General features: G+C 42.7%; 1 protein-coding gene across 4 annotated transcripts in view; it reads left to right on the top strand.

Moving 5' to 3' along the window:
• LOC308294584 (protein arginine N-methyltransferase 8) overlaps positions 1-24,809 on the top strand; it is a gene marked incomplete at both ends in the record, with an annotated part of 36,385 nt that extends 11,576 nt beyond the window's left edge. For all 4 annotated transcript variants that reach the window (XM_080737318.1, XM_080737317.1, XM_080737316.1 and 1 more), the window contains 8 exons: positions 2,347-2,502; positions 11,576-11,639; positions 14,469-14,611; positions 14,959-15,046; positions 17,674-17,789; positions 20,219-20,369; positions 23,152-23,273; positions 24,726-24,809. In XM_080737318.1, coding sequence (XP_080593444.1) covers positions 2,347-2,502; positions 11,576-11,639; positions 14,469-14,611; positions 14,959-15,046; positions 17,674-17,789; positions 20,219-20,369; positions 23,152-23,273; positions 24,726-24,809 — 924 coding nt within the window. The remainder of the gene's footprint in view (positions 1-2,346; positions 2,503-11,575; positions 11,640-14,468; positions 14,612-14,958; positions 15,047-17,673; positions 17,790-20,218; positions 20,370-23,151; positions 23,274-24,725) is intronic.
• Positions 24,810-26,604: the final 1,795 nt, after the last annotated feature.

The following is a 26,604-nucleotide window of genomic DNA, read 5'->3' as shown; positions in this document are numbered from 1 at the left end:
TCCTAAGAACATGGTGGTTCCTAAGGAGCCTGTTGTTCTTCTGGCTTTTCATCCTCCTCCGTTTGTCTCGGTGGAGGATGAACGGCTGAATTGCCTTTGTCCTGTCAGGGCATTGAAGGCCTACTGTGACAGGACTGCTGGTTCTAGAGCTTCTTCTCAGCTCTTTGTAGAAATGGGCAATGTTCTTGTCAGAAAGCCGGTGTCTAGACCCACTCTTTCGAGATGGATTGTGGATGCTATTAGGCTGGCTTACTCTAGTGCGGGTGTGGAAGTGCCGGCGGCACTTAAAGCCCATAGCACTAGAGGTGTGGCTACTTCGTGGGCACTGGCAAAGGGAGTCTCCGTTCAGGAGATTTGTGTTTCGGCGAATTGGTCTTCGCCTTCTACCTTTGCAGCCTACTATCACCTGGATATCGAATCCTCTTCGCTAGCGCATTCGGTTCTGGGTGCAGTTGCCTCCTCTACGTCATAGAGGAGTCGGATCTTCCCCTCCCACAGGTGGGCATGTAGCCACCTGGGGTACTTTGGGGGGACCCTGTGTTTTCCTTATATAGTGTGTCTTACTTATAAGGCGGACTTGTCCTTTTCATTTAGTTGAATGAGGCGGACCTCGGTCTGTCAGGGTCTCTCTTTATTTTCTCATGCCTTCACACCCAGGTCCGGTGGGCCTGGGACCCTCTGGGTGATGGGTCACGCCCGTTTGGGCTGTGCTCACCCGTATGAGGGGTGTGTGGGGGTATGAGAGTAGGTTGTGGCTTAGAGGGGAGTTTAAGAATCCCAAGTGGGAGGTCATCCTGGAATATTGACAGTAAACGGTAGGTTCCGTACGGAACCATTGTTTACTTAGATATGGAAGGATGACCTCCCACGTAATGCCCCTCTGTTTCACTGAATGTGGCAGAGAGTGGTATTAAGAGGATGTTACTTCCGCCTCCGGGGGTTTATATAGCCTGGAGGCGGGTCACTCCGGTTTGAGTGACAGGCCCTTCCTACCTACGTTAGTACGGGAGCTGAAGTAGTTTCTCTGAATGATCGCCAGGGGGCGTCATTACCCAAGTGGGAGGTCATCCTTCCATATCTAAGTAAACAATGGTTCCGTACGGAACCTACCGTTCCATACAGAGATTCCAGACTAATATCTATACAGTGATATTTGTCTGGCCATGCCATGCTACCATATTCCCTGGCCGTGTCCAGACTATTCATAGAGAACAGTATTTCTCAACCTTTGGGCGGCAGTGGCTCAGGGGTAGAGAAACCATCTTTAGAACAAAGAGCTGGGTTCCTGGCTAAAAGCATATTTCCGGGGCTGCCAATATGGGAAAAGCGCAAAGACTAAAGTGCCATTCAACTTCCATTATTTCAGGTTATCCATTAAATAACCGAGCTGGTGTTGTATCTGTGAGGTGTAGTGACATTATCATCTATCACTCTTTGTGTGTGGAGTGAGCGAATGAGGCAATTTTAACCACTTAAACCCTATAGCGGAAACCAACATTCAGTGAAAATAGCTGACCTAAAAGCTTGTTGCAACCTGTTGTGAGCTTGTACTGAGTACACGGGCTGCGGGGTGGAAACCTTGTATGTCAAAAAACCTTTTATTATTATTTTAAAACAGACTTAAAACAGTGAAAATAGCCGATCTACAAGCACACAACGCCATGGGGGGGTGGTGACAATGACTTTGGTCCCAGATGACAGTGACTTTTAAGACTTTAAAGACCTACTTAAAAAAGAAAAAGACCATTACTGCATCAAAGGAAACCAGCAAATAATATAAGAACTGGTCAGACATTGGCAAAATTATTAAAATAATGTAAAAAAATAACATTTTGAAAATAGCAGATCTAAAAGCTCACAACGCCTCAAGTCAAACTAAATGCAATCTGGGAACCCATCGTCAAAGAAGAAAGGGCGACACCTATCGGTCTGTCTCTCTCAGTAGCGTAGCGTTCTCTGAGGCTGTCTCGAGAGATCAAACTAAATGTAATTAATGCCTCAACTCCCCACTTCAAATATGATTATTTTGGGGGTCACGGCCTGAATAGGTTTAGAACCATACTGCTCTAGACTAGAGTAACATCGTTCCCGTTCTGCAAGCTCACAATGCCGGCACAACACGACGCGATGTCAGCTTGTAGATTTATTTTTGCTAATGTTAGCCCCCAGAACAAAGATGGTAGGGTTTTAAGTGGTAAAAAGAGACCTCATACCAGATGTAACTCCACACAGAGCCTGAGATGGAAGATATAATGTCACTACAAACCCATTGTCTGTGGAAGAGGACTGTGAAAAACGAAACAAAACAAAGCTAAACAAAACCATTTGTCACTGTTGACCCAACAGGAGATGCTGAAGGACGAGGTGAGGACGCTGACCTACAGGAACTCCATGTATCACAACAAGCACGCCTTCAAGGACAAGATAGTGCTGGACGTGGGCAGCGGCACTGGCATCCTGGCCATGTTCGCCGCCAAGGCGGGCGCCAAGCACGTGTACGGGGTAAGACAGACAGACAGAGACAGACAGACAGACAGACAGACAGACAGACAGACAGAAGTGATGGAAGAAGCACTTAAGTAAACATAACAATACCAAGTATACTTACAGTACCAAAGTACAAAAGTAATCACATTTTTCAAAAATAGCAGATACTTAGGCTTTTTTCTTAATTTTTTCGAATAGCCTATAATTGAAGCTTCAGCGTTAGTTTATGCAGGACATAAGAGCCTTGCCCCACCCAGCTGTAGTCAGCTCTGTTCTCATTCCTCATTCACATATCTGCTGGTCATTACGTCACACTGCCATACTCCAATCAAAGCTCTCACTCAATAGGGAAGGCTCCTTTAAATACGGCTTGTTTTCTCAGACACTCGCTGCTAGCTGCCTTTTCCACCCAAGCCTCCACCTTTGATCAGTTTGGCTAAGCTCAAATACTGTGATTATGTCTGACTAAGTTATGTGTCAATGTATTATTATTGTTCTGCTATTGTATCCTATCCTACAACACGTTGTGAGCTTGTAGATCTGCTTGACATGGATGCACATGTCCGTGTAATAGCCCCATTCATACTTTGTCACACAATGGCGATGTGTGCTGAAAATAGCTGATCTACAACGTGTTGCATAAATCAGTGTTTCTCAAACTTTTACATTTCAAGGTCTCCCCTTAACTCTGACAGTTTACAAATGGAACCTTGTCAGAGTTACAGACTTAGTCACTTGTATGGGTTCTAAAGGAACCCACAAATCCCAGGAATCCACTTTGAGAACCACTGGCATAAATTATGCATATCAGTGCCACAGGTAGAGTAGCCAAAAACTGTACTTAATGTAGATAAATGTAACACCTTTGTGTGTTGTTGTTGCTATGTACAGTATAGCAACATATGTTTTTTTTTATTTTCATTTTTGAATAAATATTTGAAGTTTTTCAGAAAACTTAAAAGGCGTTTTTAGAATCGGCCTTAGGTCTAAATGGGTTAAAATAGTAATGGTTCAAGTAGAAGTAAAAGTAGTTATCCAAATAAGTATTTGATTAAGAGTAAACTATCTGGTGAAAAGGCTGTTCACGTTTTTCATATGACCTGATTTATTGTTTAAACAATCAGAACATAATTGAAATGTCTAAAATATAATGCTCGTCCAATGGAAATAATCCAAATATAAAACAGCCATGTGCAAAATCAACACACAATGTACAAAAGAATAAATCTGTATAAAATAAAATAAAAATAATATCGGATATGTTTAATATTTAATATGGCAAAATGTAGTTATCAATTTTTATGTATGCTATTATGTTAGATGTATATTTATGTAAGATTTATATTATTATATAAAACATTCCTTGGGCTACAAACGGCCCCACAAAACTATGGTTTAGTGATGAGTCATCTTCTGTTTTTAGCCCAAGGAATGTTTTTCATGCAAAAAAAATGCTTGCAATGGATTCAGAATCATGAAAAACCCCTAGTTTGACCCCTCACATGCTACTTAAAACAGATTTATTTTTTGTATCCGTTTCCTGTATAGTAAAGTTAATGGGACCAACATTTTCATCAGCTGTCAAAAATTCCCCCAGGGATTTTGCAAATGGAATCATGGATTTTCTGATTTGTTATACTCTGTTTCCAAAAATGTATAGTTTTCCTAATTTGAACGAAAGCGACTGGACTGTGTAATTGAAAATAGCCGATACAAGCACACAACGCCTCACAAGGCGTTGTGTGCTCGTAAGTTCGGCTATTTTCACAAGTTTAAATCATTTTTAAAATGATAAACACAAAGTGTACGGTTTTGGACATACAAGGTTTCCCCGTGACAACAACGACATTACAGCCTTGAGTCACACCTGGTTTGACAGACAGCTGGGAGGTAAAGGAGTGTGTCCTCTCAGGCTGGGTGGACAGGTTAAACCCTTGCTATTTCTGAGCTCCCTCAGATGCTGTGTTGTGGAGCATGAAGTGATTCTCCACACAGGGTTCATATCCGCCATGCACAGTGTGTGTGTGTGCCGGGTACGGACCAGTGGCTTCATGCGATAACCAGGTGGAGCTCTATTTCTGCGCGTCGTCAACTCTTCACTTTGGAAAATGATTAGCATTGAATTGCCAGAGGTGGTTTCTCTCTCTCTCTCTGGAATCACACAGTGTGAGTCACAGACCCGGTGCTGAAACTTCTCCACATGAGATACTTGGCCCGAGAGCTAAGAGCTCCGGGCCTTGGTCCAAGTCTCTCCAGTAGAACATCATTCTGTCAGTGTGGGTCCTGACATAGTCCTATATAAAAGCTATGATACTAACACTCCACTGAAATACCCATAAAGTACCATAAAGACTTCTCTGGTGCTGATAGAATCCAAAAGCGTCGTTCGCGGTGTCAAAGCGGAAGGATAATCCCTGACCTTGAAACTTGAACCTATACTCGGCAATTCCACCTCAGTGTTTTACTGCCATGTTGGGAGAATAGTGTCCAAGCCAGAGTGGGACTCTATAGCAATGGTTCTCAAAGTGGATTCCAGGGACTTTGTGGGTTCTTTTATGGGGGTCTAAATTGACCCATACAAGTCTGTAACTCTGACAGTATACAAATGGAACCAAATGGACCCTAACGGGTCCATTTGGTTCCATTTGTATACTGTCAGAGTTAAAGGACAACTTTGTTTTTTTACAACAATGGTTCATATTTTAGATTGTAATTAGAGAAAAGAAAAGATGAGTGTTAAAATGTTTTAATTTACTGCTTTCTATTGTTTTAGCGATTTTAGTATTTTGATTTCAGTGGGTGGGGGCATGCGTACAAGTGGCTAAATATGTATTTTTAGACACAATAAGCCACCAATTCTTTTGTTACCATTTACACCTGCCCCCATAAGTCACATCTGCCCATGAAAGATTGCGATGCATCTTGGGAATGGGCTTATTGTGTCTAAAAAGACATTTTTAGCCACTTGTATTTATGCCCCAAACTGGGGGCATCCATGCAAACCAAGATTGTTAAAATCACTAAAACGATAGAAACAAGTAAATGAAAACATTTTAACACTCATCTTTCCTTTTCAACAAGTAAATGAAAACATTTTTATTTCTATAATTTTTATCCCACAATTTTGTAACCCATTTTTTCACCCAGTGCTAATTGCCTATGTAATCCTGGGCTCTGCTCTCCCTCTGCCGCGCCTGGGGAGACAACGGACTGACCTCATGCTTCCTTCTATGCATGAGGAGTCCAAGTTGTTTCTTTTCACCTGACAGTGGAGATTTCCCTGGTTTGGACGTAGCGCGTGGAAGGAACACGTTATTCCAACCAGTTCCTTTCCCCTCCATCAGGCGCCCCGGCTGGCCAGGGGGAGGCATTATTGAGACCAGGATTACGTGCATGTTTTTGTGAGGGTATCAACCCTAGGAGACACGGGGAGAACATGCAAACTCCACACAGAAAGGCCCTATCGCCAACCCCACCTAGGGTGTGGGCGCTGATGACGCGGAGGAGGAACACGCCGCCAGCGCCCACATCGTCCCCCGGCGGGAATCGAACCCAGGACCTTCTAGCTGTGAGGCGAAGCGCTAACCACTGCGCCACCGTGCCCCCTTAATGAATGAAAATGAAAACATTTTAACGCTCATCTTTTCTTTTCTCTAATGACTATCTAAAATATGAACCCTTGTTGTAAAAAAACAAGTTGTCTTTTAATTAAGGGGAGACCTTGTAATGTAAAAGTTTGAGAAACGACTTGACACATGCCTGGCGTTGTGAAAGCTGATAAGGCACAGTGTGAAGGGACATGCAGTACGATTATAGCTGGACGCTGTAAAGCTAGTACTGAATGAAGATGAGCACTCATTACGAATTACACTGAGAATTGCTGTTGGCAGGCCGATGAGATACCACAAATGCAACACAGTATTAACCCAGAGCGTGCGCTTGCATAGATATACTCTCTCTCACTCACAAACCCGCGCACGCACGCACACAGGCATCTTGCATTGCATGTTTTGGTTCATACTCTAATGCCTCATTCACACTACAGATATATAGTTGAACGTTTTGCTTGGTAATTCAATGTAATCTCAATGGAAACCAGCTTTAAAGATGCAGCACACACACAGAACGAAGCTTTGAAAGCTTTAAAGCTGGTTTCCATTGAGATTACATTGAATTACCAAGCTAAACGTTCAACTATATATCTGTAGTGTGAATGCAGCATTACTCATGCAAGCCAATTAATGGAGAGCAGATGCGTCAGTCTGTCTTGCGCAGGGAGATGACGGACAAACAGACAGAAGGCTACGGGCGCCGCCAACAGCCAACCGACCAGCTTTTCACTAATGGGGCAATGGAGAGAAGGCATGCTCCAGGGTTGACAGGTTCTAGCCATAGTAGGTGGAAGCATGGGGGATGCACATGCAAAGGGGCATAATCACATGCAGCAACTCTGCTCCATGGCAGCAACATGACTTTCTGCAGAGAGCAGAGGGTCTTTCCTAGCATTGCGTCAGAAGTAATATACAGGATTATGTCACTTTCGATCACCTGTCCATCTCAAAGTCATGTAATCAATTCTTAAACCGTTATCAAGACTAGAGGCTGGTTTAAAAAAACACCTTTTAGATCCTAACCTGGGTTTTCTAAAAAAACCTATATTTTCATTCAAATTATATATTTTTTAAAATCATGTTACTATACGGTATATTGTTGGATGGAAACCTTTCATATCTGAAACCGTTCCCTTCTTTGAATGAAAATAGTGAAAATAGCCTGGCGTTGAGGCGTTGCTTGTTCATCTTCTATTTTCACTACTTTTGTGCAACACACTTGTATAATGAAGTAGCTAGGGCTTTAATTTACAAAAGAACATACCATTTTGTACAAGGTTTCTGCCCGAAACTGACAACATATAGTAACAACTAAAATGACACTGAAAGATGTAAGAGGTGTGTGTGTGTATGTGTGTGTGTGTGTGTGTGTGTGTGTGTGTGTGTGTGTGTGTGTGTGTGTGTGTGTGTGTGTGTGTGTGTCGACTTGTAGGCTACTTGGAATTGTCACGGTCTTTATTCTGTCCATGGGTGACAATGAAATGGAAAAGGTAAAAAGTGCAAGTGCACAGCTGGTGTTGAATTGACAGCACATTTAGATTTAGTTTTAGTCATGGTCATTTGAATAAAATACCATATTTTAGTCATCTGAAATGTTTTAGTTTTATAAAATATAATAAGATATTCAACTCACAACACGTTGCCGCATGACGCGTTGTGAGCTTTGCGTTGTGAACAACCGAGCGCAACCAAACAATAAACAACTTGTCTTTTAGTTCTACTGGATCTCTTCTCCACTAGTCCATCCCTATCATTTTAGTCTAGGTTTTATTTGTTGATGAAATTGTCAATATATTTAGTCTTAGTTTTAGTCATCATAGCTTAGTTTTAGTCTAGTTTTTATTTAGTTTTCTGCAGTAAAAAGTTAGCTGACGAACATTTTTCATCACAGTTTTACTCAACGAAATCAACACTAGATCCTATAGCCTGGCTTAGCCCTTTATATCCAGAGCACCCACAGTTCATTAAAGAACTGATGGGGACCAGATGGGCGCCTTACAGAGCTCTCCCTGGCAAACACATTTACCTGCGGAGTGGAACACAGTGTTAACGCCGAAGTGGAAATCTATATACCTGCAGCCCTATTAGACACTTTTAGAGTTGGGTATCGACAGATAATCCCCTGCCGTCTCTCCGCTTACCGTTTCTGTTACGAAGGCTATTCCCCGAGAAATGTTGTTGAGTTGATGTTGATGAATAGCAGCCTTTATTGTATTATAAGCTCCATTATTACAGACAGTTCAATAAATCAGTGATATGAGCAGTGCAGTGAACTTGCTGGCTGCGCTCCCCGGGCTCTGCATAGATAGACGCTCCACGTGGGAGGCAGAGAATATCGTCACTGTCAGACGGAAACCTTGTATCTCCAAATTTCAATGTTATGTTATGTAAAGCCCTGCTTTATCACACAAGACTGTCGCACAAAACTAGTGAAAATAACCGTGAGGCGTTGTGTGCTTGTAGATCGGCTATTTATATATTATTTATTTAACGTCTAGTTTAAATCATTTTAAAAATGATAAATACAAAACAAACGCTTTTGGACAACAGCGATATGGAAAGAACAGAGGCGGTAGGAGAAAGTAAAGAGAGGGAGTTATAGCTCCTAATGTTTCGACCTTATAGATCTTCATCAGGCAAACGGTTTATGGCAGACAAAGCTCATATATTGGCTAATGAACCTAGAACCAGAACCTAGTCCAGTCACAGGTCAGGGACAAATCAAAACTCCTGGACCGACAGACGGATGGCAATGTTTCAATGTTTCAGTGAGTGTGAACAGATAACAAAATATGTCGAGATGACTGCGGAGGAGAGACATGTGGGATAGAGTGTTACTGGAGCTGAATTTAATAAAGAGAGAGAAGATGAGCCTATGTGACATCTCACGTTGCGCGCTCATTTTACGCTGAGTCATTGTGGGAAGTTTGTCGGGGGGAGAAAGAGATAATAGGAAAGATGGAGATAAAAGGGCATACAGAGATGGTGCTAAACTACCAAGTAAAATGAAATGATCAAAGGAGAAATTCAGTTCAGGGAGTGTGACTCAACAGCCCAAATGCATCTTCAACAATGTAACTTTTACAAAGACTTTTACAAAGTTTTACCTTAGTCTAAACACAAATTGGGCAGCAAGTTTGGGTTATGTGCTGCATCAACAGAGAGGAGCATGACCGACCCACAGTAGGCCAATGTGTAGACGAAACACTACTTCTTTGTAAACTAAACCAAGTCTCTTTGTCAAAAATAACAGCTATACAGCACTCTATAGCACAATGTATGTTTTCAGTGTCTGTTAAACCCTGAGGAAGACTGTCACAGTCGAAACGCTGCTTGCTTCTATTTAATACATACTTTGCATCGCTGCTTAGAGCTGTGGGGCCTCATTCGTGTCAAACATTATTATCTGCGGTGGTCATCACCTCATCAACCCAGGCGTGCGCTCCCTCCTTTGTGTTTACCGGGCTGTGGTGTATTTAATGACATGATTAAGTGACAGGGATTAGTAGCTATCCACTTGTAAGGCACTCTGGATAAATTGTAAATTGGTTAATCAGACTAATCAATTAGTTGATTGTTAAAAATATGATCAATTTATATTAAAAAAAAACAAATAAATTAAAAAAGGCTGCTTCAAGATTATTCGATTAATCAAGAAAGTATAGAATAATCGCTGGGAAAATAATGTCTCTTGTAGCCCTAAGGCATCACTAGATAGATGCTAGTTATGTTGTTTAGATCAGGTATGGTGTCCACAGAAGTATGTTATTTAGAATTTTGTAATCGATGTTTACTTGGTCTCTTACAGTATTTACTTTGTAGCACACACTTAGCTACCTCATTTCTTGACCACATATCTTGCTGTTGATTGACTGGACTACATGGCACTTGTTGCTCTGAATAAGAATGCCTTCTAAGTCTATTGCCTGAATATTAAAAATGTAATACAGATATGAAATGTAATACAAATCATAATCTTAATCCTCAGTCCGTCTGTTGTTTACACAATTAAGGTTTATAGTCCATGTTATAGATTGAACCTAATTCATCTGATGGCAATATCAGCCAGGGAAATGAACTCAAGGGATGTTATAGCCTTCAACTGGTTAGTATGTGTGTCCTACATTTCTCCATTTTGGGAGCCATTTCTTCTTTTATAGTATAGTGTATAGTAAGTTAATGAGACCCAGAATTACCCTAGCTGTCAAAGATTCTCCTAGGGATGTTGAATTTCAATCTTTGTTAGATATGTTACTAGACACCTTTACAAACACATTGGTGAAGAAATTATTTGGTAAGGAACTTATTCCCAGGTTTTATTAATATTCCCTGACTATTAGAAGGCTCTGGACCTACAGTAGATCAGTCAGACAAGAGCAGGAACACCTTGACAGTGATGTTAGTGTGACATGACATGAAGGCGTTTAGGGTTCTTTATCGTTACATCTTGTTTGCAGGTACACACAGTAAGAGTAAAATGTACCTTTGGCTTGCTCTGCTTCTCAACATTGCAGCATAGTAACATTTACAACAATTAGTGATACGGCAGGTATAAATAGCATCTGTAAATTGAACACACTGAAGAAGGCCATGCTGGGTCGCTATGCGTGGGTTATCCCTGTTTTTTGAGCGGTGGTCACAGCGTTCCTATACGTGGCCGTGTGTGTGGGTCTGTCTGTCTGTCTCTGTGTCTGTCTGTCTGTCTGTAGCCTGCAGTAACCTTTTCTGACCACACATGTTAAGGGAGGGGCGCTGCAGACACACACACACACACACACACACACACACACACACACACACACACACACACACACACACACACACACACACACACACACACACACACACACACACACACACACACACACACACACACACACACACACACACACACACACACACACACGTGTGATTTTTTATTTTTCTTCTGTTATGAACTAGCCAATTCAATAAAGACCTTTTTTCACCAAAAGAGTGCCTTGGTTTCTTTTTTCCTTAGTTGCAAGCATCTGTACACAGTATGCCAGTCAGTGTGTGGTAGCAGCTAAAAAGGACTAAAAAGAAAGCAGCGCCACACCTAACTTTAGGCATTGTCATAATAGAGGAAAAAGTGTCTCTACAACTAAATGTAAACTTTTTTTCGGTTAGTACTTGCCTTTATTGATATATTTACAAGCGAGACAGGAAACAGGGAGATAGAGTTGGGGAGTACATGCAGAAAAATGAGAAAAGGTCCTTGCGGCCATTGAACCGGGAACTCAACTCACTGTCAGTTATCAGAACCCATGCGGTACGTGCCCTAACCACTCGGCCATCGGCACCAACCTTAACCGTAAACATCAGGTCAGCATGTTGAATGCTGTGTTCTAGTGCTAAATGCTTCAATAGCCATATAGTCATATTCAGCGTGCGACACCGTCAGATGGTGCTTCGTGTCTGACTGACATTTGCATGGTGGCTGTGTTTGCTCTTTCCAGATTGAGTGTTCCAGTATATCAGAGTACTCCGAGAGGATCATTAAGTCCAACCATCTGGACAGTGGTAAGAACTGCAGCATGGTCACACACACTCACACAGTCACATCCTCAGTGTTAATCTAACTCTGGGCGGAGAGTTCATTCAACACATTTTACTGTGGTGGTCAAGGACGTGCAGAGAATGTTAGAGAGGCAGGGGCTGACATTTATAAAAGGGCCTTTTGGTGAAAATATCGAAAATAGCAGACCTCCAAGCTCACAACTCGTCGCAGTGCCTCAATGTCTGATTATTTTGGAGGGTCGCGGCCTGAAAAGGTTGAGAACCACTGCTATAGAGGGAAGGTTGGGAAGAGGAATAGCAGAAAGTGTCACACACAGCACACAGTTAAATTAACACTGAGGACTCTTCAAGTCACAAACCTCCCGCTGTAAAAGCTTGTGTTCTTTTTTTGCAACTCACGCGAACCGTGTCCACAAGTGTAGGTTTTTGCAATAACATCCATGCAAATTTGAAAACAAATTGACTGAGTGCCTCCCCCACTGCCAGGGCATCTACCAAATAATAACTACTTATACAATATACTGTAGGGCGTGGGCTAACACGTTGTCAGCAAAATTCATATCTGTAAGCTCATGCATAATCAAGTATGCCGGCTGAAATTGAATGGAGCGTCAATAGGATGTTTTCTGTGGTGTGTCAGGTACAATAGAAAGCAGTCTGCCTTAACAGGGGTCATATGTCATGCTAACCAGGAACAGTATAGCCTGTAACCATATTGGCAAGCAGTGGCGGAAAGTAACTAAGTAGCCTACATTTATTCAAGTACTGTACTTTTATTTGGAGGTCATTATTTACATTAGTACTTACATTTTTTCATAACTTATACTTCTCCATTACATCTCAGAGGCAATTATATTACTCGCAAATATTAATATATACAGGGACTGCCCCATGGTTCGAACTGCTGTTGGTCCGAACAGGTTAAAATTCACCAGGTTTGCGTTCACCAGCGTTAGTTTTACTGTGGTTAGGGTTAGGGTTAGGATTAAGGTTAGGTTTAGGCATAGTTTTACTGAGGTTAGGGTTAGGGTTAGGTTTAGGCATAGTTTTACTGAGGTTAGGGTTAGGGTTAGGTTTTGGTGGTCGAACTGAAGGGAGTTCGAGGGTTAGGGTTAGGGTTTCAAAATGATTTTTGAAAATGCTCTGCCTATAATGACCTGCAAAAAAAAAAGGTCTATCTCCGATGGGGGCGAGGGGCTGCTCCTATACTGTACAGATCCCAGCTGGTCTGATTTCATAACAACTACAGCAGGCATACATGTACAGTAGCTGCATTTTCATGCACGCATGCACATACAGTACATCAACAGCCTATGGGGTGCATTGTGCGTGCTGCATGCAGCTGAGCCCAGATGGATGTGGAGCTGTAGTTGCAGTATACGTTCATCAGTTGTGTCAAAAGTACTCAGATTTTTTACAAAAGGCCCGGAATTCAAAGTTTACTTGAGTAAAAGTACAAAAGTATTGGCATCAAATATACTTAAAGTACCAAAAGTAAAAGTACTTATTACACAGAAGGTCCCATTTCAATTTTTAAAATGTATAAAAATGTGTATCACAATGTGACGCATTGTGAGCTTGTAGATCGGTTATTTTAAATGCCTGAAATGTAAATGGGGTCGAAGTGGTTAATGTATGTTTTGTTATAATAAACAAAATCTACAAAGTAACTAAAGTTTTCAAATAAATATAGTGAGTACAAGTACAATATTTGCCCCTGAGATGTAGTGGAGTAGAAGTAAACTGAAAATTGGAAATGCTCAAGTAAAGTAGAAATACCTCAAAAACTACAGTACTTAAGTAAATCAATATAGTTACTTTACACCACTGAAATTCATAAAGTGCCAGCGGTCCAGTGTTCCGTTTACACAAATGTGTCATCGGGCTCACTATGGCAATACACACAAATGTCATTGTGGAGCTCATAATACATAATTACATAATAATAACAGATTTACAGTCCAGTAACTTAGCACATCCTGCAAGTGTGTAGACAAGCCCTGTGCAAGTGTGCTCTGTAGTCTGTACATGCTTTTTTCCTGGTGCTTTGATGAAAAAGGGGCAAGATGGCTCTAACTGCCCTATTAAAAGGCATACATATACAATATTCCCTGTATATTTTGAATGAGTAAATGATTGTTTGAGCTGCATATATTCCACTAATCATTTTAGAAAATCAAACCCAGTTTGAATGAGCGGTGCAGGCTGCTCAACAGCACAGCTACAGTATGTGGCTGCAGCTGCAGCTGCTTCCATGCATTTGATGTATATACTGTATGTTGATGTATTACCTTGCTTATTGTATTGACGTGTCTCATGTACAGTAGATGGACGGGCATGGATTAATCTGCAAACAATATTCAGAAATGGGGAAAATATGCATTAAAGAAGTGAATTTGTGGTAAACATGAACACGTGGAGGTGGCACTTGCACAGATTAAAGTTCTCAGCCACCACGACTGATTTCAGTCATTTAGCTAGAAGTCAGGTTAGGATGTCATGTACAGTCATGCACCGAAAATAAGCTATCTACTGTAAAAGCTTACAACACGTCACACTGCAAAGTGTTAGCTTGCATAAGCTTGTAGATGGCCTATTTCTGGTTAGTCATTGCTTTAAGATTGATGAGTATTTTAAGTAGTCGAATTAGCAATACAATACATGTTCAGTCTTCCAGAAAATCCTAATGATGTCCGATATTTCATTAACACATCATAATTCTACATATTGTGCATAATTGTTTTATGAAACACAGGTCTCCTTTCACACTGTTTGACAAATCGCAGATTTTTAGGACTGCATTGTTGAAGGCATTGTTCTGGTGTGTTGCAGTGATCACCATCTTCAGAGGCAAGGTGGAGGAGGTGGAACTTCCAGTAGAGAAAGTTGACATCATCATATCGGAGTGGATGGGTTACTGTCTCTTCTACGAATCCATGCTCAACACAGTTATCTTTGCCAGGGACAAATGGCTGGTATGTGTGTGTGTGTTTGTGTGTGTGTCTCTCACAATATTGCATTGACATTTTATGGAGTAAAGCAGTGTATGTAATTTCATTTCACCCACAATCATAGCATGCTTCAGGGTTACTTGCTTACTCAAGAATTAATTTAATTGTGAAAGTGTAAAAAATAATTACTCTTACACTCAGGGTTCTGTTGTGTGGGTAACAAGATGGCCACAGCTTGAACTCGCATGTGGTTTGTCTCACAAGTCACCCAGATGAGAAATGACACATCATGTATGTATGCGGTTATTGCACAGTAGATGTTTTATGAGCACAATTACACACTGGGCTGCCTCTCTCATTTGTCGAAACAGAAACCAGGCGGATTAATGTTTCCAGACCGCGCGGCTCTGTATGTGGTGGCCATTGAAGACAGGCAGTATAAAGACTTCAAAATACATTGTGAGTTCATTGGTGTGTGTGTGTGTGTGTGTGTGTGTGTGTGTGTGTGTGTGTGTGTGTGTGTGTGTGTGTGTGTGTGTGTGTGTGTGTGTGCGTGTGTGTGTGTTCTTACCCATCAGACAGAGGAGGGGTTTGATACTTCTCAGGAGCACTTTGTGTTCATCTGGCCTTCCCCAAGGGTGGCTTTAACCTGGACTACGTTTCCATGTAACAAACCATCAACATAGAACAACATCAGTATCACACACGCGTGCGTGCGCGTTTGAACTTCACCTAAGGCATTTTGCTGAGGGCAGTGATCATCAATTTCACAAGTCAAAAGCCACCCTCTCAGTCTCAGCACCACCAACCCCCGATTCAGTGCATGTTTTTTCTTACTGGACCAAAACGGGGTGAGACTTTGAGTTATGCCAGGTCAGTCCAAAGACGTCCCGCTCACACAACCCCCCATACATCTTCTGTATCACAGAGACATTTGAATTGACACATAGTGAATCAGACGGCAACGCAAAGTACTTCAATTACAGTATAAGTACCACCCTTCCAGGTCATGGTCAAGTCTGAACATAAAAAGTTAAATTATAATGCAGCATTTCAATTATTCAATTCCTTTAAATAACAAATGTAAACCAATCCATTTAACTGATTCAGCATATTTCAACAACATTGCTTCAACAATGTGTAAAGTTGCATTCAAATAAACATTTACCTGGCTATGCGGCTTCCAAACAAATGTATCTTCCTGCTCTCACACTGGCCTTGCTTTATGTGAGGGAAGTTAGTGGGCGTCAACTCTCCCCTGCAGTGAAGTCTTAAAGTGACGCGACCTGGTGTTTGCCACTGGGTCTGAGGCAAGCCCCCAGAACCTTGGAGGAGCTCTGAAGCGCCATGGACTTGGTGGCCGTTTACTGCAGTTGGGGCCAGAAACATGAACGCGCATCTAGGCTTCTTTGTATTGACTGCGTGTTCATACCGGAAGTGCTCGTTCATGAATTGGAGACCCAGTGCGTCCATGAACACAAACTATGACGCAAAACGCGTCACATAGGCCCCACTACGTCACGTTTTACTACGCGGAAGAAGGGGTGAAAACGCCTCATGCGCTGGGTGAGCAACTCAATCCAAGTGGACGGGCGGGGATATCTGGTGTCCTCTCTATTCTTCTTATAACTCTATGGTCTGAGGCCCCAAGCTAGATGCAGAATAGATAAGACCCAAATTTAGAGCGAATTAGAGTGGTACCCCATCTCAAAATATTTTGTTCCAGGGACCCCCAGAAGCAAAGATTTGAGTTAAGAATTTTCACTCTGAATTTGGGTCTTGCCTTAAGCTAGATGTGGAATAGAATATACACGCATCTGTTATACAATGTGGACAAATAGACGATCTACAAGCTCACAATGTGTCGCATTGCGACGCGTTGTGAGCTTGTTGATCTGCTATTTTCAAACAATTTGTGCTTTTACCTTTGGTACTAAGTACAGTACATGTTCATGACAATACCTTTGTACTTTTACTCAAGTAAATTTTGAATTCCAGACTTTTACTTGTAACAGAGTATTATTATATTGCAGTATTGATACTTTTACTTAAGTAAAGACATTTAGTTCTTTACTTAACCACTGGCCATAGGTAAACGGTAAACTCACCATAAAACCATCTCGCCCAGAACTCTCACCCAGAGATCTCACCCCTGGGGATCGAACCGTGGCCCTGGTGTCATGTACAATTTACAATTTAGACATTTAGCAGACGCTCTTAATCCAGAGCGATTTACCTTAAGCAATGTAATACATCAATACAATAAGCAAGGTAATATACATCAATCCATAAAAAATCAATACATCAAATGCATATCAATATCAATCTAGAAAAAAAATATATATTAAAAAATAAAGTATGTAGACCAGCATCTAGAGTATTTCTAGACTGTGGTATTGCCACTTACTTACGTAAAAAGGAATACATTTTCCACTAGCGTTTAAATGGGACTGGGGTGAATGGTGAGGCAAGCAGATCTGGTGGCCTATTATGACCTTTAGAAGAGGGTATTGGGCAATCCTGGAACAAGTCCAGTTAGCAGAGACCATCCTAATGGTCATTAGTGTTGGTCCAAAAGCCATACTGCCTTCGTTTTGTGGACAGAGGGAAATGCAAATAGGCCTACAACATTCTCGGAAACTTGTGATCTGTTCAAATGGTTCTTACCCTGGCCTAATGGGTCGCAACAGAAATGCTTAACCCCCCTCCACACGCACGCACGCACGCACGCACGCACGCACGCACGCACGCACGCACGCACACACACACACACACACACACACACATATATATATCCTAAATCCTCATGTTCATTTATCCATTTGTAACCCTGAGCATGTTCAAATGTAACCAAATGGACCCGCAAGGGTTTTGATAGATTGAATAATGTATAAGTAAGAAATGAATGTAAACAGCAAGTGGTACAGTAAGACATTAAGGCTAAAAGGATAACACAAACCGGTTTCCATTGTGACAAGTCATCAACAAGGGTCCATTTGGTTACATACCGTATGAACAAGCTCAGAGTCAGATTAACACTGAGGATTATGCTGTGTAAATTAACATGAAGACCTTGTGTCTGCCAGGGTGGGAGAACGTCTACGGCTTCGACATGACGTGCATCCGTAACGTGGCCATGAAGGAGCCACTGGTGGACATAGTGGACCCCAAACAGGTGGTGTCCAACTCCTGCCTGATCAAGGTTAGTCTTTGTCAGCTACTGCCTGAGCAAGGTTTGTCTTTATCAAGTCTTGCCTGATGAAGGTTTGTCGTTATTCTAAAGCAGGGGTCTTCAACATTTTCTGGCCAAGGACCCCTTAGTTGAGAGAGAGATGAAGCAGGAATCCCCACATTGGTTGACAGCACGATCGTCGGTGTATTTTGGATTCATGTAAATTTGTCTTTTCAGATATTTGACCACTTGAACCGTCAATACTTAATACACTTTACCTTTCACTCTGTACTTAGTCTACTCTTTTCCCCTCTACACCAAAGCTCTTTGCCGAAAATAGCCGATCTACAAGCTGCGAGGCGTTGTGAGCTTGTAGATCTGCTATTTTTGCCTAAAGTTCTCTCTGAATATGGACACTAGGGTTCAAGTGGTTAATATAAAAAAGAAGAAACAAAAGTTTCTATCACTCAAAGATTTGGAGGACCCCTTTTATTAACTCTGAGGACCCCCTGTTGAAGACCCATGTTCTAAAGATGTCCCTGAAGGAGATGATGGCTGTGTGTAGGCAATACGGGTAGCTTGTTTTTGAGTGTTTATGGAGCCCCTGTTGGAGCATTCACCAGTTTACAACAGTGATCCTAAAAAAAGGTAAGCAGTAACTACAAACAAAAGATTGACTGACAAATGGGTTTAAAAGTGTTTCAACTGGTGTGTCCAAAAACGTAGTAACTGCACTCTGGCTTTGTAGTAGCCTGGCAAGCCAGCCCTGATACGTGCTCAGTCACTCATTCCTTACCCAGTATCAGGTCTGGACTTTGGCCTATAGGCACCGAGTATGAGAAATGAGAAAATGATCGGGGCCAATCACTGACTGCATTTCAACTGCTGTCCGCACAACAAGTGAAAAGCTTCCCCTGATTAGTCCATGTGTAGATGGTGACGTAGATGCATGCTGCGGCATTTTCAAAACAACAATGGCTGCCCTCAATGCAACAAGTATAACAGTTAACACTGAAACGATAAAACAAGCAATAAGTGAAGTCATTTCAAGAGTTGGAACAACAATTAAAAAGGAACAGGAGTATGCGCTAGCGGAGTTCATCGGCCGAAAATAGGTGTTTGTTTGCCGATCTTACGACTGGCTGCACTGTGATGACAGATGTTTTGCTACGCTGATTGGTTAGAGGAGTCTGTCTGTCAAGGCAAGTACTCCCGCCCACTTTTCAAGCTGCCTATAGCCCAAAGTCCATATTGTGGGAAGGTACGAGTGAGTGAATGCACAGTATGAGGTTGGCTTGCCAGGCTAGCTTTGTAGGGCAGTATAGACAGTTGTAGAATCAAGAATCAAGAGGGATTTATTTGGCACTCACTCATACAGGACAGGTACAAACAGCCAAATGTTTGACTATGATTTTCATATATTTATATGTTTGTTGGCGACACAGAGAGCTCAGGGAGTCCTTAAAGGATGTTTGTTGAAGACGGCAGCAGAGGACGGCTGACTTTGAAGTGCATGCATCATTATTTTTTCATCACCGGTAAACACGAGGCATATTTTTTTACCACAGTAAAAGAAAAATAGTGTCATCTGGCATCAACATAGCCAGTCATCCCCCGTAAGCAGGGAATACACACACACACACACACACACACACACACACACACACACACACACACACACACACACACACACACACACACACACACACACACACACACCACCCACAGATACGTAGCACATGAAAACGCTGTCACATGTGTACCACCGTGTTTATACCACGCAGCAAAGATCTCTGCCGAGCCGGACCCCCCTACGCTGCTGCGGCAATGATTTGCTGGCTGCCGCCGCTCTGCTGACACATGAAAGATGAGAAGTGAAGTGTAGATGGATGAAGAGATTTGTACCCATCTGTTCTCCTCTGACTACCGCCCTGGCGGGCGGGCAGGATGAGCCAGGTACCAGATGCCCCCGTAAAACGTGTGACTGCACCTGAGGGGCATGTCATGTCACAGAAACCAGTGGTGAAAAGTAACTAAGTACGTTTACTCAAGTGCTGTACTTAAAGGGAGGGTCATTTTATCGTCTACTTCAAACTGCATTCTAACCATGTTGGGTTCATTGAAAACAGCCTTCCTTGTTTCTGGTGACTCATACTTCCCTCTGGATACGCGAGCAGAGCCCAGGATTACAGCTTAGGGCCTTGGGCAATTGGCACTGGGTGAAAAAATGGGTTACAAAATCCTGTGATAAAGATTTAGAACAATAGTGTAACTCGAAGGGAAGAACTGTTAGCACGGGTCAGGGAACGTGAGAAGTCAATCCCACAACTCGCTGAAAAGCTTATAACTAGCGTTTTAGTAGCAGACCTGGAGATCGAAAAGATGTGCAAGTCGAAAAGATGCTATGTCGAAATGATGTCACGCTCCCGTTTGAGAAGGGTTTTCCTCCCCTCCTGCAGGAGGTGGACATCTACACGGTGAAGACCGAGGAGCTGTCCTTCACCTCGGCCTTCTGCCTGCAGATCCAGAGGAACGACTATGTCCACGCGCTGGTCACCTACTTCAACATCGAGTTCACCAAGTGTCACAAGAAGACGGGTTTCTCCACCGGTAATGATGTCTGCCACTTTGGTTTTATGCTGTGACCTTTTCACGCTGGAGGGAGTTGCGTGTCCGATGCTGCATGCTGTACGTTTTTGATGGTGTGTGCGTACGCATGTGTTTGTGTGTGCGTGTGTGTACTTGTATTACCCCCCGGCTCCACTGGGCGCGTCGAGCGTCGCATCAACGTCAACTCTGGGAGCGCTCCCGTTTTAATTAGTGAAGGGTGTTCCACTGCTGACGTCAACGCCAACGTCGGATACCCAATTCGCCCCTGTTAATTTGGTGGAACCCTAGCCTTAGGGCCAAATGTCCTGATTTCTTGGTCCTCAAAAGAAAAAAATGTTGTTTTATGAGTTATATATAGGCTTGATTTCTACTTAGTCGTGCTATGCCGTCGTCACGCACCCACAATAGCCGATCTATAAGCTCACAACGCATTGCAGCACAACAGGTTGTGAAATTGAACATCGAATATTTTTGGTGTACGACACCGGCAAGCATTTCGACAGGTCAGCAATTAAAAAATGGCACTGATAAAACGTTGATGTTCTCGCGAGTATAGTAATACAAACATGTGAGTGAGTGAGTGTTTGAGTGAGTGTGTCCGTGTGTGTGCACACGTACGCGCGTGTGTGTGTGTGTGTGTGTGTGTGTGTGTGTGTGTGTGTGTGTGTGTGTGTGTGTGTGTGTGTGTGTGAGAGAGAGAGAGAGAGAGAGAGAGAGAGAGAGAGAGAGAGAGAGAGAGTGAATGCTGGCTTTCTTGCATGATGAATTAATATAGGCGAAATCCTCAGCGATTACATGAACATTGTAGTAATTCCTTTTGCACTCAGGCCTTTACGCACGATAGCTTCCTATCAGTGTGAAGCAGCTCTGCTGATGCAAAGGCCTCAATCTCTGTTTCTCATTCAGTCCCTGGTAGACCTGACTGGTAGGGCATCATCCTTGAGACTAATTACCCCTTGGTAGGAGATTACTACTGTACAGCTAGACTACGGAGCAAAGGAATCCTGCAGGCTCATCATGGCAGCTGTTGAGGAGGTCCCATGCCATGCTTTGCCGCTCACACCGCCTTCTAAACCCCTTGACTTGAGGGCCAAGACGGATTCTCAGGCGGAGAGACAAAAGACTTCCTGCTAATGAGGTCTGGGCTAAGGCTCTGAAGGCAACCAGCAACATTGCAGTAAATTAGAGCAGTGAGTGTGGAGAAGCCTACTATACATGAACCAGAGAGAGAGAGAGAGAGAGGGAGAGCATGAGCAGGGTGTGAATTAAAAATGGTCAGGACAGGTGTTAAGGCGTTGCCGTGACTGACCTCTAGTGGCAATTTGTAAGAAGGCCATGCTTCCTTTACCAAATCAAAGGCTATGTCACGAACGATCATGATATATCAGCCTAATACACGGTAGACTGATATATCACAGTTGGAAGTTTAGTGTCAGCCTATACTGCTTTGTCTGTTATAAACTTCTTCTGTGCCATCATGAACATAGCCATCCATGAGTGTACTAAAAGAACTTGTTGACCTCAACTTATCCACGGCCGTTCCAAATATCTCGTATCGATCCGTTGGGTCTGCCAGGCTGAATTGGTCAAACCTGATCAGGCGTGCTAGCCGGGCCTTAAACTCTACGATACAGATCTAAAACGTGTGGTGAAAAAAAAGCCGGCGTGTGGCATTGATTTCCCATAAAGTGCCACGGGGACAGCTGTATCAGGCCGATGCAGACTCACAGTCAAGGAGAAGAAAGGGAAAGGAGAGGTCAATGATCGGCCCTCGTTGCCAGTCAGGGGAAATGGCATCTCCTCCCTGCTAGGATCTGCATAACAGACAGCCTTGTAGAGCTTTGCCACGTCAATGCCCGTCCATACTGAGCCATAATAATGGGTGTTAGGCAGGGGTGTCGCACCAAATTCTGGGCCCTGGGTACAAGGATTCACTGCGGGCCCCACATTTATGTGCTTCACAGGGGGAGGGGGTTTAACCCATTTAGACTGGTCTGGAACGCATTATTACGCGTTATTTTGTGCTCTAACTATTGAAAAATAGCAGATCTACAAGCTCGCAGCGCGGCACTCTTTTTTTAAATCGTGAAAGTCTTCTAAGGTTTTTTCTCTATGTCAGTGGTGCTCAAACCTTTTCATGTGAAGGACCCCCAAAATGATATGTATTTGGCCACAGACCCTCATCTCAAAATATTTAGGGACCCCGCGGCACTGTGAGTTTGTATATCTGCTATCTTTCAATGGTTAAAGTATAAAATAATGAAGGCCCCTCCACCTTGGGCCCTAGTAACTCAATCCCACTCCCCCCCCCCCCCCCCCCCCCACCCCCCCCCCCCCCCCTTGTGACGCCCCTGGTGTTAGGTATAGCGCTGATTGTCAGCTCCTTTTATCTCCAGACTTTCAAAGAGTCTGGCCGTAAAGCAAAGGGTGTGTGTTGACTGAGGAGGACAGGTGTCACAAATTCTATTTAAGTCTTATTGACCTGGTGGACGCACACATTAGTTTGGTCAGTCAGGGCAGTTATCAGCAGTGAGCAGACGGAGCTACACATTCTGTAGAAACACAAGAGTAAAGTTATTTGGTTTTGCTCAACAATGCAGCAGCAATAATAACAAAGAATAGTAAAGTATGTACATAAGACATTTTGTGGTGCATGAAGCTGCTGTGTGCATTGGTTCCTACTTCGAAATATTGTCCATATGTGTATACACCTGGTCTGAAAGGTTTGGGAACCCTTTCTTTATGTGGACATGAATTGACTGTTAAAATGTGTGTGTCGCAGCACCTGACGCTCCCTACACCCACTGGAAACAGACAGTGTTCTACCTGGAGGACTATCTGACCGTACGAAGAGGAGAGGAGATCACTGGCAGCATCGCCATGAAACCCAACGACAAGAACATTGTGAGTTGTGTGTTATACACATTACACACTTAGGCAGTGTTGGGAATGTTCACTTTCTACATGAACTAGTTCATAGTTCATAATTCAACATTTTGAACCAAAGTTCATGGTTTCAAAAATGAACTCGTTTGTTTATTTATTTTTTGCCGCAAGCTATTATTTGTCAAAATTATTGACACGGCCCATAATAGAACCACATAGAGCAATTATTTCATCCAATTTAACGTTGAGGTTCCCACAATGTTTAGGTGCCCACTCTTCCTGCACCCCTTTGCAATGTGATTTGCCACCGAATCTGTAATCCTTTCCCACGTTGCTTCTGCCTTTTATTGTGAAGGCAAAAGTTTCTAAACGTCCCACATCCTGCAATTTTCCGCGTGGTGAAAATAGCCGATCTGCAAGCTCACGACATGTCGTGGATGCGACGCGCTGTGAGCTTGTAGATCAGATATTTTCTACATGCTACACTTCGTACGACAAAGTCTAGACGAGACGACGCGCGACCGGGCGCAGTGCGAACAAGCAATTAAATGAAACTTCAGTTACTTTTTAGTGTTTGATTATTATTACAAAACACACACACACACACACACACACACACACACACACACACACACACACACACACACACACACACACACACACCAAGTCAGCTCTGTATATATTCCGGCCATTTGAAAATAGATCTACAAGCTCACAATGTGTCTTATCGCAATGCATCGTGACCTTGTAGAACTGCGTTTTGAACTTGAAATGGGACATTCTGATTCTGATTCTACTTTTAGTATACCGGTAAGTATATTTAGATACCAAAACATTTGTACTTTTACTCAAGTACATTTTGAATACGGGACTTCTACTTGTAAGTTACAAGTTGTAACAGAGTATATCTACATTGCAGAATTGATAGTTTTTACTTTAGTAAAGAATGTGAGTACTTCTTCCACCACTGTTCTTGAGTGGCTGGCACTGCCTCTTAGAGCTGTCACGATATGACATTTTACATGACGATTAATTGTCACTCAAATAATTGGCGATTAACGATTTATTTGTGTTTTTGTGGTTGATAATTACATTTCTGTTTGGCTTTTAGGCTTTGAAGTTGTACATGGTAGATATGACACATAACCTAAATATACAAAGAAATTACTGACATATTTGACAACTTTGATTACTTAAAAAATAACTTTGATAGTGGAAATAATGTAGATCGGCTATTTCCACTATTTCGGACATTTTTCAACATTCACGATTATGACAAAATAATTGCGATAATGTCAAATAATCACGATTAGACGATTATGTAATAATTGTGACAGCCCTACTGCCTCTCTCTTGTCACTCAGTTTATTTTTCTTCCCTGTCTCCATTGCCTCTCTCTCTCTCTCTCTCTCTCTCTCTCTCTCTCTCTCTCTCTCTCTCTCTCTCTCTCTCTCTGTCGTCGCCGCGCAGCGAGACCTCGACTTCAGCTTTGAGTTCGATTTCAAAGGACAGCTATGTGAAGCGGCCGTAGCTCACGACTACAAGATGCGCTAAGCTTGGATCAGAGGTGGGGAGGGGGAAGCCGGGGAACAGTGTGGACCCCTCCCTCCCTTGAACGACAGACACATGGTGAGATGCCAGAGGTGCAGCCCTGAGAAGGAGTGAAGCAGGCCAAAGAAATAATCTGGAGTGGCTGTGACACCGGAACCTTCCTGACAGTGCTGGCCAAGACTGTCTCTAGCAGCCATCACAACCTTACCAAGGCAGCATGTTGTTTAGGCTTACTGTTAAGAAAAAGTGCTACTTTGAATGTAACATTTTATGTTCTCAACATTAACTAGTCTTTCTGAGTGGTATTATTGGACATGTGATTATTGTACAGTACATGTGATTAGGTTGGTGGTATATCAGGTTGTTCTATGAACGCAGTGTTTTTTTTTTTTTTCATTTTTGTCGTTTTTTTTTTTACAATGTTTTCATCCTATAGTACTAGAGGCTGGTATTTGTATTATCGATGGGATATTTTTGTGTTGTTAGGAAGAATTATGAAAGAAACCACCCAACTTTTAATTATTATTTAAGTATTATTTCTATGTGTCATTTGTGTCCTTTTGGAAAACTACAATAACTATAAAGGTCAGCCAAGGAAAACAATTCTATTAAAGTATGCTTGTGTGGGGCACGGTGGTGCCTCACAGCTAGAAGGTCCTGGGTTCGATTCCCGCTGTGGGCGCTGGATGCGTGTTCTCTCCTCTGCGTTATCAGTGCCCATACCCTAGGCGGAGTTGGCAAAAGGGCCTTTCTGTGTTGAGTTTGCATGTTCTCCCCGTGTCTCCTAGGGTAGGTACCCTCACAAAAAACATTAATCCTGGTCTCTATACTGCCTCGCTCTGGCCAGCCCAAGCCCCCAGAACCACGGTAGAACGTTGAAGCAGCCTTAGCCTGGTGGTCAAACCTGGGAGTGCCGTTAAACGCTACTGCGCGTGCGTATGCTACCGCTACTGCATGCCCTAGTGCGCCTGCTCAGTGCTTTACACTTCCACGAAATGTCGAAAATTGGCCTGAAGATCTACTACTTCCAGCAGTTTTCCGGGTGCTTCAAACGCCACTGAGCAACTTGCATTGAAATTAATAGCTGGGGGTGGGGCCGTCAGCTCTCTATTATATATTACCTCTATGGGCCAGCCGGGCGCCAGATGGAGGGGACAGGAACTGGTTGGAATAACGTGTTCCTTCCACGCACTACATCCAACCGAGGAAACTACCCCGTCAGGTGAAAAGAAGCGGCTTGGCCTCCTCATGCATAGGAGGAGGTATGAGGTCATTCTGTTGCTCTCCCCAGGTTTGCAGAGGGATTACATTAGACAATTGGCACTGGGTTACAAAATCGTGGGACAAAGATTGTAAGAAATAAAAGTATGCTGTGTGTGCGACTGTGCGTGCGTGTACAGTCAGTCTGTACAAGTTGCTTTTTTGGAGTGTAACAGATGTAGTGTGAAATGTCACACTTTTGCACAGCATGGACTGTGTGTGTACTGTGATCCTGGTTTGAGCAAGCCTTAAAGCCTATGGTTTGCCATAAGACGACTAGCTAAAATAGTTTATAGTGAGCTTTTAGATTATGATTATGTTTATTAGCTATTTTTGTTTTAAGCTGCTTCTATATAGTTTTTTATGTGTACTGGTTTAAGCCAGTGGTTCTCAAACTTCTTCATGTCAAGGACCCCCAAAATGTATTTGGCCATGGATCCCCATCTGAAAATGTTTTGGACTGGGGATAAGTATTTGTTTTCTTTTTCTTTTTTCTGTTTGTGTGTTGTATTATTAACTACATTTGCTGTAGGTTTCT

The sequence above is a fragment of the Nannobrachium achirus genome (assembly GCF_963921795.1).
Source record: "Nannobrachium achirus genome assembly, chromosome: 11".
NCBI classification, from domain to species: Eukaryota; Metazoa; Chordata; class Actinopteri; order Myctophiformes; family Myctophidae; genus Nannobrachium; species Nannobrachium achirus.
Note: the sequence above shows the minus strand (reverse complement) of the source record. Positions and strands in the feature narration are given on the sequence as shown.